This window comes from Cornus florida, unplaced genomic scaffold (assembly GCF_030987335.1).
Source record: "Cornus florida cultivar Cherokee Brave unplaced genomic scaffold, ASM3098733v1 CherokeeBrave_3.0.0_Hap2_Chr04, whole genome shotgun sequence".
Classification (NCBI taxonomy): Eukaryota; Viridiplantae; Streptophyta; class Magnoliopsida; order Cornales; family Cornaceae; genus Cornus; species Cornus florida.
In genome coordinates, this window is record NW_026775574.1 from 101,301,461 (window position 1) to 101,319,468 (window position 18,008).

General features: G+C 31.6%; 2 protein-coding genes and 1 non-coding gene across 3 annotated transcripts; 2 read left to right on the top strand and 1 right to left on the bottom strand.

The window, feature by feature from the left end:
- Positions 1–467: 467 nt before the first annotated feature.
- TRNAR-ACG (transfer RNA arginine (anticodon ACG)) lies at positions 468–540 on the bottom strand. Its single transcript has one exon. It is a non-coding gene; the product is annotated as a tRNA-Arg (tRNA).
- A 2,590-nt stretch (positions 541–3,130) lies between these two features.
- LOC132304259 (GDSL esterase/lipase At3g26430-like) lies at positions 3,131–7,832 on the top strand. Its single transcript, XM_059801852.1, has 5 exons — positions 3,131–3,436; positions 5,812–6,021; positions 6,120–6,289; positions 6,590–6,860; positions 7,281–7,832. Exons 1-5 carry the CDS (start codon positions 3,190–3,192, stop codon positions 7,547–7,549), a joined length of 1,167 nt encoding a protein of 388 aa, XP_059657835.1. The 5' UTR covers positions 3,131–3,189; the 3' UTR covers positions 7,550–7,832.
- Positions 7,833–9,327: 1,495 nt separating this feature from the next.
- Positions 9,328–11,293, top strand: LOC132305478 (GDSL esterase/lipase At3g26430-like; the record flags this gene model as incomplete). The annotated part of the gene is made up of 3 exons (XM_059803116.1): positions 9,328–9,598; positions 9,702–9,868; positions 11,058–11,293. Coding segments are annotated over 3 exons (576 nt in total), but the record flags the coding sequence as incomplete, so codon positions are not given.
- Positions 11,294–18,008: the final 6,715 nt, after the last annotated feature.

An 18,008-nucleotide genomic window follows, 5' to 3' on the forward strand; every position in this document is an offset into this window, starting at 1 on the left:
TAAGGTAAGGTTGGGATGAGATCATTTGCACCTTATCCAGATCAGTCACTTGTGAAATACACTTTCGATCCCGCTGATGATATTTTACGAAGTAGCGCAAATTAAACAATTTAAATGTTCTTAATTTAATAAAACTTAGAACAGTAGGTCTACAACCAAATAATAATTTAAAAAAAAAAAAATCTTTTATGGACAAGTCTATCATGAAAGTGTTTAGTGATCACCATAAAGTTCAAAAGGGCATGATCTCAATTAGAACTAGCTAAGTTCACTCTTTGAGGTTGATGATGCTTTTATTCTACAATTTATTTCCATGGATGAATGAAATTCCTTCATTATATTAATTATAATATAATGAATTAATTAAAAAAAGGTTATCTCTCATTCATAGACCACGTGACAGTCTATAGTGAGCACGTGAAGGAGGTTATTGCAAAAATGAACATTTTATTAAGGAATTAAAAAAACGACTTCACTGGGGATCGAACCCAGAATCTCTGGTTCCGTAGACCAGCGCCTTATCCATTGGGCCATGAAGTCCTTTTGTTTCGTTCTTTACAATCGTCAGCTAATCTTCTTGTGACTTGCTACTTAAGGAAGTCTTGACCAAAGAGCTTTGAATGCCATTTTTCTTATACACAAATTAGCTTTTCTCAAATTTGTTTTTGAACACCTAATCTCATGTCTATGATGACTCCTAATAGACTATATAAAATGCCTAAAACACAATTTCATGCATTATTTTTATTTTTATTTTGTTATAATGGCATTTATAAATATTTAGTTGTACATTCATTATCTGAAAATGATAAAAAAAAAAAAAAAACAAAGGTAGCTCACGAGACTCATCATTGCGAGGTATGGAAAGCGTCAGATTTACACAACTCATTCCTCATTTTCAATAATTTGAACTCGTGCCGTTCAGGTCATAATGAAGCAAACCTTGAGACTCCGGTTGGATACACAAGAAAGAAAAGAAAAAAAATGATAGTATTAGTTACGAGAAAAGAAAATAAAAGAATGATAATAATAATCTCTATTCATGTTTGGATACATATGAGAGAAAAGAAAAAAAGAAAGAGATAATAACTAAATTACTATCATGCCATTTTAAATAGATGGGGCATGAGTGAAATAATAATTTCATCATTTTAATTGTTGAGGTAGTTTCGAAATTATGAAAATATCATTTAAACACCATCATTTCTCTGCTTATTTTCTCATTTTTTGAGAGAAAGAATATGAGGAATAAGGAATGATAACTATCTCTCCATGTCTCTTCCTATCATTTCTTTTCTCTTATTATAAATAACACAAACACAATCTACACCACCATTTCTTTTCTTTTCTATCACTATCCTCCAAATCTCTCAATCAAAACATACCCTAAGGAAATAAAGCACCAACCAACTAAAGAACTTGAAAGTTACCTTGGCTATCATTTAAAAAATGGAATTGATGATCAAATCTGTAGTTTAGTTACCTCAGATTTCTAAATTGTTGAGTTATAATTTTATACACTTGTGCTTTATCCTTGAGTTACATAATTTGCAATGTTGAATTATATATGTTGACCTATATATATAATTATTATCCTCAAAGATGCAATAATAAAAAGCAACCATAGAGAATGAACTAAAATCTCCACTTTGTGAAGGGTATCTGATTTTTGGAACAAAAACACCAAAAAAACAAACAAAGAAGCTAAAACAAAGCATGCACAGTACCAACTCTTAAAATGTTGTCAGCTTTAGGGATCCACATCCACTTGGTCAACTTAAATTTGGTAAAGTATCAATCAGAGGAGGAGGAGGAGAGGCCAAAAGAATCAGAAAATCAGAGGAGCAGTCCACATCAGAATTAACTTATTTTTGTTACAAAATCCTATAAGAGTGCCTTGAGATTCTGTCTTGTAATTAATTCTATTTAACACATAATATATTGTTCCAATAAAAAATTGGAATTGGGTATTACTTGGCAAGGCCCTTGGTGATGGATGCGTTTGAATTCAGGGAAGAAGGGAAGGAAAAGAACAATAGAATAGAATGTAACATTGTCTCATGTTTGGTTTAAAAAAGTTAAAAGTAAGAAATCAATTATGTTATGTTATGTTTGGTTGTATGAAATTGAAAAAAATTTAGTTTAAATTTTAAATTAATTTATCTTCAATTCTAATTTTAAAAGTACCAATTTTATGCAACCGAACATAACATTTAAGTAATTGGGAAAAAAAAAATAACTACGGTTTTGGAAGAAAAGGAAATAAGAAGAGAATGAAATAAAGGGAGGATCCCCCCCCTTCTCTCTAAAATTGAGCTAAGATTAGGTTTATTTTAAGAAAACTGACTTTCTTAATTCTTGGAAAATAATTTTCTATTTTCTAAAACCTTGGAAATATCATGATGAGTATAAGAACATCAAATGATACATATTATGAAAATTATGATTTTTATGATATATTATCACTAATGATATGGATGTGATTGCCAAACAAGTGTATTTTAAAAATAAAATTTAAGAGGAAAAATATGAAAAGAGATGGAAATCCGAAAACAAATTAAGTGAAAAAATGAAAAAAGAACTCCGAAAACCTCGTAACAAATCAAGGAGAGATATATGCACACTTCTGATTCATCAACAACTTTCATAAGAATACTGTGTTGTGAATATGAGATTTGCTTTATGACCCACAACCATAGTTTGAAGTTGCGATATCACGATAACGGTTGTGGTCGTAGTGTAACGAACTCGGACAAATATCGGTATAAATTAACCGAATCAGTCTGTTCATGAAACCTTAAAAAATGGTTAATAACCGGACAATACTGAACCATAATCCAAACTAAGGTTTTAGATCTGGTTGACAGACAATGAAGAAGTTGTTACTATAATTTCATTTTCTTTTACCTTATTAGTTTTTCAAACATTAATTTGAACAAGTCACCTGAAATGACACATATGCCCTTATAGACTTTACTCCAATGTATCAAATTAAATTGTTGACCAAAGCTCTTTGGTAAATTTGCTTGAAGTGTTGCATAATGCACATGGACGGTGGGACTGACAGTTTGTCCTCAACATTCACTTTCTATCTTGAATCTTGTTGGGTCCTCTCTTGTCCTTTTACATAATTGCAATACCACTTTATTTTGAAGTTCTCATCATCTCTACTCTCTCTCTCTCTCTTTCATGGAGCCCTTTTGCTTGAGATTCATTCTCACTCTGGTGGTAGTATGTTCAGTTAATTCAGTCCCAAACACTGTCTTAGCCAATAACCCATGTGATTTTCCGGCGATATTCAACTTCGGCGACTCAAATTCCGACACCGGCGGCTTGTCTGCCGCATTCGGCCAGGCCGGGCCACCTAATGGCGAGTCATTTTTCCATGGCCCCGCCGGACGTTACTCTGATGGACGTCTAGTAGTTGATTTTATAGGTAAGTGCACTTTATCTACTTATTATTGACAATCTAGTTTTTTTAACATTTTATTATTTATATATATATATATATATTATATAGGTGCTGCAAAATAAATCTAAACCTTGGTTAAAGATACAAAACAAAGATGTATAATTCGTAGTAGTAATTTTAGTCATTTGTGCTACTCCAAATAGCAATCCAAATGTAGTCCTAAGGCTAGGTTCTTAACAACCAAAAGGCTTTTTTGGGTAAAAATATTTATTAATTAATTGAGAATATTTAAAGAGTACTGTTACATTTGATCATTGTTTTTTTTTTTTTTTTTTTTTTTTTTTTTACCTCTTTTATTTATTTATTAATTAATTGAGAATATTCAATTATTAAGTGTCCAACGAAAACTCTTAATCAATAAATGGATAATGATATATTTCTTTTCTTTTAAAGAGTTCAAACTCAGTAATGGATAAAAATATGTTTCTTTCTTTTTAAAGTGTTCCAACAACAACAGCAACAGCACATCTCTATTAAGAGGCTTTTATCATTTCCATATTTGTATCTCTTGTTGGGTTGATCTTAATAGTCACTTTGTATTTTGAATAAGTACAAGTATTATATATAGAAGTTTTTATTTTTATTTTTATTTTTTATTTTTATTTTTATTTTAAGTTAACTCGGGTGTCCGGGATGACACGAAACCTCAGAGTTCCTCAATAATTCGATTAATCTCTGAAGATTCGGAAGAGTGTCTTCTCACCTAGGTAAAATAAGTCACTACAAGAACAATAGAGACTAATCACAAAGAACACTCAATAAAGACGCCCTTAAAAGGACAAAGAGTTATCAATACATTTAATATTTGAAATAAATTAATTAACGTGCAGAGTGGCTTTTATGGGTACAAGTTTTGAATGTATCTATCGGGCGCAAATCACCTGCTGTGCAATTTTCATGCTATTTCCTACAGTGAGCAATAAGTGGCCTTGGTTTGACCACGTTCTATTCCACTTAATAGACACTAACACTGTGTTTGACAATTGCACCACTATTTATAAGTAACATATCATCACCATTTTTAAGTAACGTTACAGAAGTCTAAAAGTAATATTACATAATCTAAAAAGTAATATCACCACCATTTATAAGTATCTTTTACTCTCAAAACGTGGTGATGTTATTTTTTAAACTATGTGATATTACCTTTTAGACTTCTGTGATGTTACTTATAAATGGTGGTGATGTTACTTTTTAGCTTATTTTTACATTTCAGTACTATTTATAAGTAACATCACAGAGTCTAAAAAGTAACATCACCATTTGTAAAAAGAAACATTATCGCTTTTAATTTCAAATAATAACATAAATGATATGTTGAATTGAGTTATGTTTATATGTTTATATGTTGAATTGAGTTATGTTTATAAATGGTAGTGAAATATTATTTATAAATAGTGGTGTAATTGGCCAAATACAGAATGATATGGCTAAATATGAACCACTTAAAAGTTATAATAGGAAACTGCATGAGAGCCTCACTGCAGGTGATTGTCTATATTACCAAAAGATAAACAATATATATATATATATATATATGAGAGCACTGTTTGACAAAATAAACATGATTTCAGGATCACGTGATTGTGAGGCAATGGTCTGGTAACAATTCTTGTTAATCGTGGGTTGTTTGACTACAATCTCTGGGCAAAATTTATGGGACGCCCATACGAACACGTTTTTTATTTTTCTATGTGAGAAATATCTATCACATATCCTCATCATCCACCAACCAGTGGGTCCCACCCTAGATAGCTAAAACCAATTTAAAAAAAATTTCAATCCAAAAATAAATTTTGTAAAAGTGAAAATAACAAAAAGATAAAAGGTGATTAGAATTTAAAATCTACTTGAATAATAACATTTTATGATTCTAGGATATTAAATTTGAAGGTAAATTTTACCGACCTCACTTTTAAAGTTTGGACAAATTACATCTAAATAGGCCATTTAATAATCATTATTTTGATATCTTTAAACATGTTATATTGCATTTCAAATAAAGAAAATACAAAATTGTCATTTTATAAAATTTGGTAATAGGTTCATTAGAACGAAAGCGTTAGGGGATGTCGTTGAGCATATGCGCTAAGTCTTGGGAATGTTAGTTTAATTTTATCCCAAATTGAACTGCAAAAATCAGTATATTCTTCAAAGTCCGGGTGCAAATGAGAGAATATGTGTATTGTATAGTTGGCCATGGAATTTTTTACTCTAAAATGATTATAGAAAAGTCTTGAAGAAGTTAAATTAAAATTTTTTAATTTTTAATTTTTATTATTCAAATTAAACACTCCCATTTCTTGATGATTGATCTTGATATTGATTGGGCTTTTCAGCGGAGAGCTTGGGCCTACCATATCTGAGTGCCTATCTTGACTCGGTGGGCTCCAACTTCACTCATGGGGCCAACTTTGCCACTGCCGGATCCACCATCAGGCCCCAAAACACAACCCTTCATCAGAGTGGTTTTAGCCCAATCTCATTGAATGTTCAATATTATGAGTACAATGATTTCCAACATAGGTCTCAAATCTTTCGTAGCAAAGGCAATGATCTCCTACTACTCAGTTTATTATAAATTTTATTTCAAATGATAGAAAGATCTAAGCCGTTGAGAACTAATGATTTTCTGTGATTACAATAGGAGGAGTTTTCAAGGGACTTTTACCAAAGGGTGAAGATTTTTCTGGCGCTTTGTACACGTTTGATATTGGGCAGAATGATCTAACGGCTGGTTATTTTCTTAACATGACTACGGATCAAGTTAGAGCTTATGTTCCTGATGTATTGGATCAATTCAAAACCATAATAAAGGTGAGTGGTATACGAATTTTTTTTTTTTTTTTTTCAATATTGTTTTTGAGTTTCTATTCAACTTTGAATTTAAAATGAGTTGGGCATTATTCAGTGGCTTAATTGGCAAAGCTAGTGCCTAACTCTCCGAGGGGGTATGGTCTGTATTTAAGTCCCCCTTCCCCTAATTTGTCAGAAAAAAAATATATTTAAAATTAGTTAAATGAGTCGAGATTGATTTATTATTTTTACTAAATGTTGCTTGTTAAACACGATTTAATGATTGGGAGAAATTAAGGATTCGTGCTTGTTTTTACATAGTATATATATGATCATGGAGGTAGATCATATTGGATACACAATACGGGTCCTGTTGGGTGTTTACCATATGTGTTGGATCGTTTGCTGATCACAACTGGTCAAGTTGACAAGTTTGGATGTGCGAGTCCATTCAACGAGGTGGCCCAATATTTCAACCGTAGATTGAAGGAAGCTGTGGTCCAACTTCGAAAGGATCTTCCATTAGCTGCAATTACATACGTTGACGTCTATTCAGTAAAATATGAACTCATTAGTCAAGCAAAGAAGCACGGTACGTATATCTGTTATTAAAAATTTTTGAATAAAAAATAATACATTTTTGGTCAAAGTTTTACCTTTTAAAGTCATTTGATTAGATATGATGTCATGACATCATGTAATGAGACCCACCACTCCTCTCATATAACGATCTCAAAATCACTATGCTATTTGAAATTGTTATAACATGCACTTGAAATATGAATGTATGGAAAACAATATTATTCGTTTTAAGAATCCTACACGTTGTATATGGGATTTCGGGTTTTAAAATTTAGGGCTCGACATTTTTTTATATTATATATTTATCTATCTTTATATATCTATATGGTTAAACTGTGCTATTATACTTGTGCTATTGTAACCGACACCCGATGAGTCGGATGCTATTTATCATATGGTGAATGGTTATGACATAGCCTGGGAATTACAGGATTTGAGCACCCACTGAGAGCTTGCTGTGGTCATGGTGGAAAATACAACTACAACATGCATATTGGATGTGGAGGAAAGATTAGAGTGAAAGGGAAAGAAGTGTTAGTGGCCAAGTCATGCAAAGACCCTTCTGTTGCAATCAGTTGGGATGGGGTTCACTTCACAGAGGCAGCTAACAAATGGGTTTTTGATCAGATTGAGGATGGTTCTTTTTCAGACCCTCCTATTCCTTTGAAAATGGCATGCCATAGGCACCATAAACATTGAGCTAGTAAGGAAAATGATTGTGAGGCCCTCCGGTTACTTAAAGTGATTTGTCTGACCAGTTATTTTTGACTGATCGTGTATATAAAAATATAAGGAAGTGAAATCCTTTACTTTCTTATATTTGGTAAGGATGACCAATCAAAACTTGTATAGGTCACATAATTCACTTTGAGAATTCGGCCCAAATATTACTATTGAGCTAGTAGACATGCATGTCCTTAATAGATATACATGCAATTTATTAATGGTACTAATGCCATGTTCTCAATTGTTTTGTTGTTAATTGTAATTTTGCATTTGGTATGACCATTGTGGAAGAAACAATGAAAACAACTTCTATTGGAACTAGAAGCATGATATATAGTAGAATATTTCCAAATTTATGATATAATTCGTTTTGTTAAAAAAAAGAAAAAAAATTAAAATTTGGCATAAAAAAATGAAAATGGAAAAATACGGATATGTTTAGTCATAATACTGTTTTTTTGCTTAAAAATTCGACTCCACATATATGATTTTTCTTCTCTTTGTGGTTTATATATTGTCATTTCACCAAAAAAAAAAAAAAAAAAAAAAAAAAAAAAAAAATTATTCATTTCAATAATATACAAGATTAAATAATTAGTATGGAGATTTATAGAGAGAGAATTTTAAAACATTGAAGAGTTGGTACAAATTAATAGATCAGAGAAAAATGTAGAAGAATAGAAAGCTTCTAAATATGTATATACTTATGTGGAGAGTTATGGAAATTAAATCTGAAATTTGTAGACTCAAGAATATTGTAGAAGAATAGAGGTTGTATCTTAATAGGATGTCTATAAATAGAAGTCGCATTTCGCATTTATGTTAAGCTTGTCCGCATTTATGTTTAAGCTTGTCCGTCCTTGGGATTTCCTAATATCCTTCCTGAGTACTTAATGCGGACGGTTGGAGAGAGATGGGGTGGGGTGCTCTGTACATATTAGTAGTATATATAGAGAAAGAGGGTGAATGGGGGCTACGCGCATAACTGTGTCCATAATTTTATTATTTATTCGTATTAATACTGATTCTGTTAACATCGTCTATAGTAGATAGAAAGAAATGAACCAAGAGACTAAAGGGAACATTCCCTAAAAACAACGTACATACACAAAATCGTATGAAATTAAAAACTATGTAAAGATAAATTTGGCATCAAAAATAATATATTTAACCTTTCCTTCCTTTCCTTCCATTTTTTGAAGGATAAAAAAATTCTATTTAAATCTTAATGATATCATTTCAAAATCATTCCTTTCCTTTCCTTTTTCTTCCAACTATTTAGGCCATATACAATTTTTTAATTATAACCTTTGGATGAAAAATAACTGGAATAACTGGTACGAAATAGAAAGGTAGTGTCATTGGACAAAATCAAAATAAGAACTGATAAAAAAAAATTTTAAAAAAAAAATCAAAATAAGAAAATATAGAGGATATATGTGGCTTGGGGAGCCACGGTGGACACAACATCCATAATGTATTCAAAATCAAAATAAGAAAAGGTCTTTTATCTATATACAGCCCAATGCCTCTACTGACTAGAAAGGATAACTTTGATAATTTAGACCTAGGATCTATCGATGAGTTTGATTGAATTTAATATTGGTGTCCTTTTATATTATTTCTCCTCTTTTTCTTCTAAATCTAGCTTTCTCCTTAGTTTCTTATAAATTTGGCTTGTTTGTTGTTTTTAAAATATATTTTTTTTATAGAAAATAATGAAAAATCAAAATTCCCGAAATTTTTAAAAAAAAAAAAAAAAAAATGAGAAACATCACATTCTGTCTCTATACAATTACTTTTGTGACTCTGGTTATTTAGCACAGAGATTGAGACTACCATATCTGAGTGCCTATCTTGACTCGGTGGGCTCCAACTTCACTCATGGGGCTAATTTTACCACTGCTGGTTCAACCATCAGACCCAAAAACACAAGTCTTCATCAGGGTGGTTTTAGTCCCACTTCATTGAATGTTCGACTTCATCAGTACAATGATTTCCAACATGGGTCTCAAATCTTTCGTAGCCAAGGCAATGATCTCCTACTACTCAATCTATAAATTTCATTTAGAATGATAGAACGATATGAGCCGTTGAGAACTAAAAATTTCTGTGATTATATTAGGAGTTTTCGAGGGACTTTTACCTATGGGTGAAGATTTTTCTCGAGTTTTGTACATGTTTGATATTGGACAGAATGATCCCTCGGCTTGTTATTTTCTTAATATGACTATGAATCAAGTCAGAGCTTATGTTCTTGATGTATTGGATCAATTCAAAATTATAATTAAGGTGAGTGACGCCTTTATTATTGCAAATAAATTCATGCGTTTATCTTTTTAATGACGTGAAACTCTTTCAACCATGATCTTTTGGATTTATGACTGTAACCTCCGCAGACCATTGGGACACGTCGTGTGTATGTAAGGTGGCCGCGTGCAAAACACATGAAGGCTTGTGATTTTGATTTCACAGTTTTGGAAATTTTGGCCCAAATCTTACTATCTTTTTAATCGACTCACTAGGGGTGTATGTCGATTGGGCGTAGTCTGAATTGACTCGATCAACCTACCCAATATGAAATTATCGGATTCGAGTTAACAACTTAAATCAAAAGTTAGGTTAGTGTTGGGTTGGTCGGACATCACCCAATATCAAATTGGATCCATGGGCTTGCACTTCTAAGCAAATATTATTATTACGGAGTATTATTTTTCTCATCCCCTAAGCAATTTGCCCATGTTTAAACAATATTTTTAATTAAAGCAATTTAAACTCAAACGGATCTTGATTTTGATTTTTTTTTTTTTTTTTGATAAGAAACACACTTACACATTCATGTGTTTCTATGGGGGCTTGAACCATTGACCTTCTATTTTGAAAGGCGAAAAAATACTAGAGTACTTAACTCTGAGTAGATATTTGGTGCACTAAGCGCGCCATGTCATAGTTATACCAACCCATTGAAACACAACATATTATTTCATTATCAACAATTTTATAAGTAGGTGGACCAACTTTTTTTGAAATAACGCATTGTTATTGGATGGGTACACTAATGACATAGCGCGCGCCTAGCACATCCGATATTTACTTCTTGACTACATAGTTGGTCGAACCTACCTTTATTCAATTCATTAGCTTGTTTTCTAAAGCTTGTTTAGGGTTTTATAGTAGATTTTTATTTTCTTTATCAGTTTTGATTTTTGGTATGTAGTCAAGTTTGAATTCAAAACAAAGTTAATTAAATGAGTCGAATTTGAGTACATTGAATAGTAGATAAACTATATAAACTCAACCTGATAGACTTGACCTAAAGTCAACATAAATATGATTGACTCGAGTTTTTTTTTTGGCTTCATTGTATCCCAATACCTTTTTTATTTTATTTTTAAATAATGCATTGCTCGTTAATTTGTTATACATGATTTATTGATTAAAAGAAATTAAGGAACATTAATTAATGTGCTTGTTTACATAGGATGTATATGCTCACAGAGGAAGATCATATTGGATACACAACATGGTTCCTATGGGGTGTCTACAGTATGCCTTGAACCGTCTTATTAGAGTCGATCAAGTTGACAAGTGCGGACGTGCAACTCCATTCAATGAGTAAATCAAAAAGCTACTAACTTTGAAGGAATATTTCACTAGCTGCAATCCCATACATTGATGTCTATTCAGTAAAATATGAACTCATCAGTCAAAAAAAAAAAAAAACACGGTACGTATTTATACTAGATCTTCAAATTCGGTATGTCAATATCTTACATATTGATAATTACATACACACGTATTATAATATATATATATGTGTGTGTGTATATATATTTAACCTGCCTCATGTTAGCATGCATAGTTTTTTTATATTTTTTGTTTTGAAGCATAAAAAATATTGAGACAGTCACATATATATAGGATAGTAGAAGGATTAAACAACTACTGTAAAATTTTGAGAAAAAACATAACACATCTCGGTCAAGGTTTTTCACCTTTCAAGTCATTTGACTAGATTTGATCGATTTAAACTGTACTTTCAATCAACTTGTATGTCAAATGAGTTATTTTTTAAAAAAAAATTATTTTTGTTAATTATTTTTTTACTTTCTAGTGGAACACTTTTAATCATGATGTCAATTGACACAATCTTCTTCTTTTTTTTTTATTTTTTTTATTTTTTTTATTTTTAAAGACATTTGAATCATGGGATTTCAGAATATTTGAAACATAGTTTCTTTTTCTTCCAAACAATAAAATTTTAAGCAAGTATGTTGCCGAAATTTGAACCTAATGAATATTCCCAAGAAAAATGTATTACAAAGATTTCAATATACACAAGGTTCAAAGGAAATTGATTTAAATCTCTTAAACACTAAATTTTATTTAAAAATATTAAAATATAAACTTGAAATATATTCAAATTACCAACGGGTCAGTGACCTAGCGGTATCAGCCTATATATATATATATAAATATATATATATTGTAACGACTCTAAACTGAATACCGAAAATAATAAAAATTTTGAAAAAAATTTCGGCATGACCTCCGCTAAAAAGGGTCCTACCACAACCTGTTTAAATGTATAAAAGTGTATAGGGCGTCTCTGGGACCTTCAAAATTTACCTAACCTGTCCCAGCACAATACAAATAATACATTTTTTTTCAATCATTCATTATATCTCAATATAGTTCAGTTTATGGTGGAACAACTACATGCTATTTAATCCAAATATCATAATTACAGTCCAAAAAATATAATTAAGGTCAAACGTCCATGTCTTACAACGTCCATGACTTCTAATAACATTACAGCCCATGAATATAACTACAATAGCAAAAGTTCATAGGTCTCAGTACAGAATACAATATGCTATACAAAAATAACAAAAGATCTTCTAATCCAATTTAAACCTGTAGTGGAATGTCATCCACCACTTCTTTCCCGAACCCTGAAAAATGTTAAATAATAGGGGTGAGTAAAATTGCTCAGTAGGTAGTGCTTAAGGCACACCTCTTGAGACCCGGTGAATCCACACAATGAATAGGCATAAGGAAATTGGGACCATGCCATATTGAAAAAATAATATAATCACCATGCCACATCATTAATCCAATACAACAAATGAATATGCCATGAAATAATATGCCATGCCTCGAAATTTCACTTCCCATTTTTCAAAACCATTTCCATTATCATTTTCAAACAGTTAGTGAATCCGTCCCATGGCAACTCCATGGCGGCATGAGATGAGGATTGGCCACTGTCCCTGACCTATGGCAATGTTGGGATTTATATGCCCTGACATAGCAAATTCCTATCTGGATTATAGTGACATATGTTCCTGACATATCTGAAATATTTATGATTTATATAATTGGTGAATTCAATGTATTATGTTTCGATTCACTATGAAATTGATAGTGTCCATGTAATTACAAGAAATATTTATATATATGTATGTGATGGCAATCAATGCATGATATATAAATAGTAATTATAAATTGTTCATAGTCGGTAATTATGGATGGACTCATAATTAATTAAGACTTGAACTGGATCCGCGTTAGGTTGAGATATATTGCGAGAGCCGTCGTATGCAATTACTCCCTATCACCGTCATGGCATTTGACTCTTAAGCATGAGAAAAGTATAGACTCTTTTATTAATTAATAATTACTTTGATTTGTTCGGCGGATTCTTCGGGATCCTTAGACCGACACTTTGGGTAGTTATGTAATTAATAGTTAGAGGGTTATATTTTCAATATTTGCATCATTGCTACTTGTATTTATTTTGTATTGATTATGGTTGATCACAAAGTAAATTCGAAGGCCTTCGTGTGTTTTTAGACAAAATGATTTATTATATATTTATTTATTTAAATTATTATTTTTGTCAAACAAATGTTTTATTGTGATCGAGCCAGAAATAATCAGAGGTACCAAAATAGATATATTAATTAAGTAGTCGGATTGATGGCTTTATTTATCCGATAACTAATTATGCATAGAGGGGTCAAAGTGCAATATTGACTTAGAGGTTATTTATTATTTAATTGGAGTTCAATTAATTTCTTTTAGTGGAGTAGAAGTTAATTTATGAATTAATTGAATTGGGTCCATGGACCGGGCCAATTATTAATTCATTGCAGCCAATAAAATAATAGGCCCAATGGATTCTCACTCATAGCCCAACTTGATATTGGAATCATATTAGATTTGAGACATATGAATTAGAGATGGAGAAGGATTTGTTGTTTCCTTTTCTTTATTTTTATGTTGCCTATAAATATACATGGTCTATGTATATTTTAGGGGGTGATTTTTAATGAGAAGGAAAAAGGAATTTATTTTCTCTCTCTAGAAAATTAGGGTTTATGGTCTCATCTAATGGAGGCTCCCACAAGCCTAGTTTTCCAAGGTAATTCATGGAGGCTTATGAGTGATTCCTAAAGGCAAAATAATTACCAAGAAGATGGAGATCCAAGGAGAAGGCATTTAGCTAAGGGATGTACAATAAGTGAGAACATTCACTTTAGAGGAAAGTTTTAAAGGTTTACTCAGACCTTTGATGTAAGTATTCAATCCATTAATTGAATGATACATCATATTAATATTTTTGCATAAAACTTGTCTCTATGTGATGAATCAAGATCTATGAATCAAAATCCCTCGAAAAGTTTTTAAAACTTGCACGTTTCCCAACAGGCAACTCTATGGCGTCATGGGTCCCAGGTAACTCAACCACACTAGGGCGGTCTCCTTAATCCCCTCTAGGCCTCACTAACGCCACGATCCCTGGGTAACTCCTAGGCGGCGGGGTTTTTCAAATCAATTTTTCCCATTCCTTCCCAATGACATGCATGAATGTTTCATGCTTCCCAATGCCATATCAAATGAAGGAATTTTACAAATCACAAATCAATATAAGATTGTCATATTTCACAAATCAACACACTTCCATATAGCAATTTCTAGCAAATTAATCATAATAAGCATGGAAATTTAATACTTAGACATGCTTTACAACATAAAAAAAATTCTAAAATTATTTTTCATGCTTTCTAATCACCAGTCTAGCACTAAAGGCACAAGAAGCTTGGATTAATCAATAATTTACATGCTTCATTATCATATATATCAAGCAACACATAGTCACAACTTTGGCACAATATATATATATAATAAAGCAAAAAAAAAAAAAAAAAAAAACAAAATTTTCTACAATTTAAGCATGCTAATCATCAATTAAGTAGAATAATTCACAAAAAGGCTCAAGAACATGTGAATTAGAACCCTTACCTCCAAAATTATGAAAATCCCCAAATCCAAAGCCCTAGATTCGAAAATTTTAGGAGGCACCAAACTAGAAATTGCTCCTATCGATTTGTAGGCCTCGCTGTGAGCTTTAATTTGCCGCAAACGGCACTTCAAAATACCAAGAATTGAGGAATTAATCAAGAGTGGAACCTTGCAAAAGAAAAAGAAAAAAAAGAAATACAAGGAAGCAGAGAGGCTGCGAGAGAGAAGAAATAGCAGAGAACAAGAAAAAAAGAAAAAACGTGGTCGTATGACCACTTAAAACAATTGTGGGCCCCACCAATTTTTATTTTCTTTTCTCTTTTTCTTTTGCCTTTAAATTCACTCCACACACACACAATTACATATATATATGCATAACACAGACATTACATATATATTCAAATTAACACAACGTCTTTCGTTTTACGAAATTAAACTACCTTAATTATTCTTAAATTTCTAAACCATACACATCACACATTGGGTTTAGAAATCCGAACATGACATTTTTTATATGATGCATGATTATAACACAAGACATTATTCAGTGGCCTAATTAATGGAGGACAACTCTCCGAATAAGTGTGCTTGTATTCGAATCCTTCAACCCCTTGTTTGCTGAGACCTAGAAGATTATGACATAACTAGTATGAACTTACAGGATTTGAACACCTACTGAAAGGTTGCTGTGGTCATATGGGATGTGGAATAAAGATTAGAGTGAATGGAAAACAAGTGTTAGTGGCCAAGTCTTGCAAAGACCCTTCTGTTGGAATCAGTTGGGATGGGGTCCACTTCACAAAGGCAGCTAAGAGCAACTCCAATGCTCTCTCATTTGGGCATCTCAAACTCAAAATATAGGTGTTGGGTAAAAAAGGGCATCTCCAATGGGTTCTTATTTAAGCTCTCAAAATTTGAGATTCTCAAATTTCTTCTCATATATGGCAGCTACCAAATTTTTTTGGCAAGTCTCTCATTTCCAAAACGGTGCCGTTTCTCACCAATCATTACCCACTTGCATCTCTATATGTATATTATATATATAATATATATAAATTTTTGAAAAAAAATTATATAAAAAAATTAATTCACAAATAGTGGTAAAAAAATTATAAAAAATTTGTTTGTTTGTTTTTTTTTTTTTTTTTTTTTGGTCCTTTTTTGACCAGATATTTTAGATTTATACTTCTTTTTAATTAGGTTTAATTTTAGTTTCCTTTTAATATCTATAATTTCACTTGGAATGTGCCTAATATTAATATTACTGATGCAAATATGAATGGTGGGAATAATAGTTAAAAAAGAATAGTGGTTGTGTTAAAAAATACCATTTTGCGTGAAATATACCATTGGAGCAGAATTGCTAAATGTAACATTTTGGCACTGTAACACCTGTCAAAATATAGATTTGGCATGCGAAAATAGGTTTTGGCATTAGAGATGCTCTAACAAATGAGTTTTTGCTCAGATTGTGGATGGTGCTTTTTTAGACCCTCCTATTTCATTGAAGATGGCTTGCCATTTGGCACCATAACCATTGAGCTAGTGAGCATTTACTAACTAAATATGCATGCAATTTATAAGTTTTTGCATTTGGTATGACCATTGTTCAAAAAAAAAATTGAAAGGTGTGTTGAAACAACTATTGTGATTAGAAGCATTAATTACCTTCTTCTTTTTTTCTTTTTTCTTTTTTTTGTTCTGGTAACGAAAAATTAATTTACAATAAGTTTAGAACATGCTTTTCTGTTAAAAGATAATAAAATTCAAAGAGAAAAATGTCTAACAATAAAAAAAAAAAAAAAAGTTACTCAGACGAGTCAACCTTAAGCAGTGGTGGAGCCACGTTAGGTTCAACGGGACAACGTTCTTTTTTGTTATTAATACATTTTAGATTGAAGTTTTAATAATTCTAAACTTGCCCTCACTAAATTTAACTCACTGCCCACAAGATTTTCAAAATTAAAAAAGACCCTTTTTTCCCCCTTCAACTAGGTCTCACAAAATTTTTAAAAATCAAAATTCATATAGGATCCCTCCTTTGCTATGTTTTAATTTTGGTTCAAAATTTTTTATCATATTATTTTTAATAGTTGCTCCATCTGAAGTAAATTCTTGACTCCACCAGTGACCGTAAGCGGAAAGGGTAAATCCTCTTACTTAATTTCAAATATTAGAAATAAGAAACAAATTTGATATTGAAGAACGTCTTAGCTTTTGAACTATATCTCTAATAGGATTCCCAACAATTCAGCTCGGTGGAATTATAAAGCCTTCTTTCAAGACTCATCTGAGTAATAGAACGATTCCTCTTGAACCTCGACATTAATAGACACCGTAAACTCTTGAATGATATGTTCTGACATCAATACCCACCGTAAACTCTTGAATAATGTATTCCAACATCAATTGAAGCATGGAATTTGATGCCTTCAAATTGAAATTTAAAAAGTATTTAGTTCAAAGTTAGAACTAATTTTGCTGAAATTTCAATTACAAACCACCAATTTCATATGTAGTAGTTATTGATGATTGTAAATGGAAGGTGCTGATGACTCATTTTCAGACCCATCACTAGGTCATTTGTGTTCTTTCTTCCATGACTTGTTCTATCTTCTTAGAGAACCTTTTGAAAAATGAGTGGACTTTATTTTTCAAGCACCAATGTTGGGTCTGTTTCTGGCTGATAAAATTTTGGCCTTTTAGGAACCTTGTGCACCACATGCCCAAATAATGTAAAGCTTTCATCTACAACATCAAGTCACACCATGTGACAAGCATTTTAAAGGACCCCAAAACTTCTTTTCAACTTTTCTTCTTTACAGTTTGGTACAACCTTTTGTTTAGGCAGCCTAACTATATTATAATAAAAAGGGTCTTAAAAATGGAAGGTACATTCACACAAGTCCAACACTAATCAACCCCTTTTGTGTGAACATGATTCTTTTAACCACCTCATTAGAAGGGAACGAATCCTCTCCAAGAAAAGTTCTCTCCAAGTATTTACAGGTATTAATCCTACGATTATTAATGTGCCACATCAATAACTTATTTTACTACTGAATACATTAAAACATGATACTTTCTTACCATTCTGAAATTTTCTTTTTTTATTCATAAATTC

Coding starts and splice junctions, on each gene's coding strand:
- LOC132304259 (XM_059801852.1), top strand. CDS start 3,190: ATGGAGCCCTTTTGCTTGAGATTCATTCTCACTCTGGTGGTAGTATGT. Junction 3,437..5,811: donor TCTAGTAGTTGATTTTATAG/GTAAGTGCACTT, acceptor TGGGCTTTTCAG/CGGAGAGCTTGGGCCTACCA. Junction 6,290..6,589: donor AATTCAAAACCATAATAAAG/GTGAGTGGTATA, acceptor GTTTTTACATAG/TATATATATGATCATGGAGG.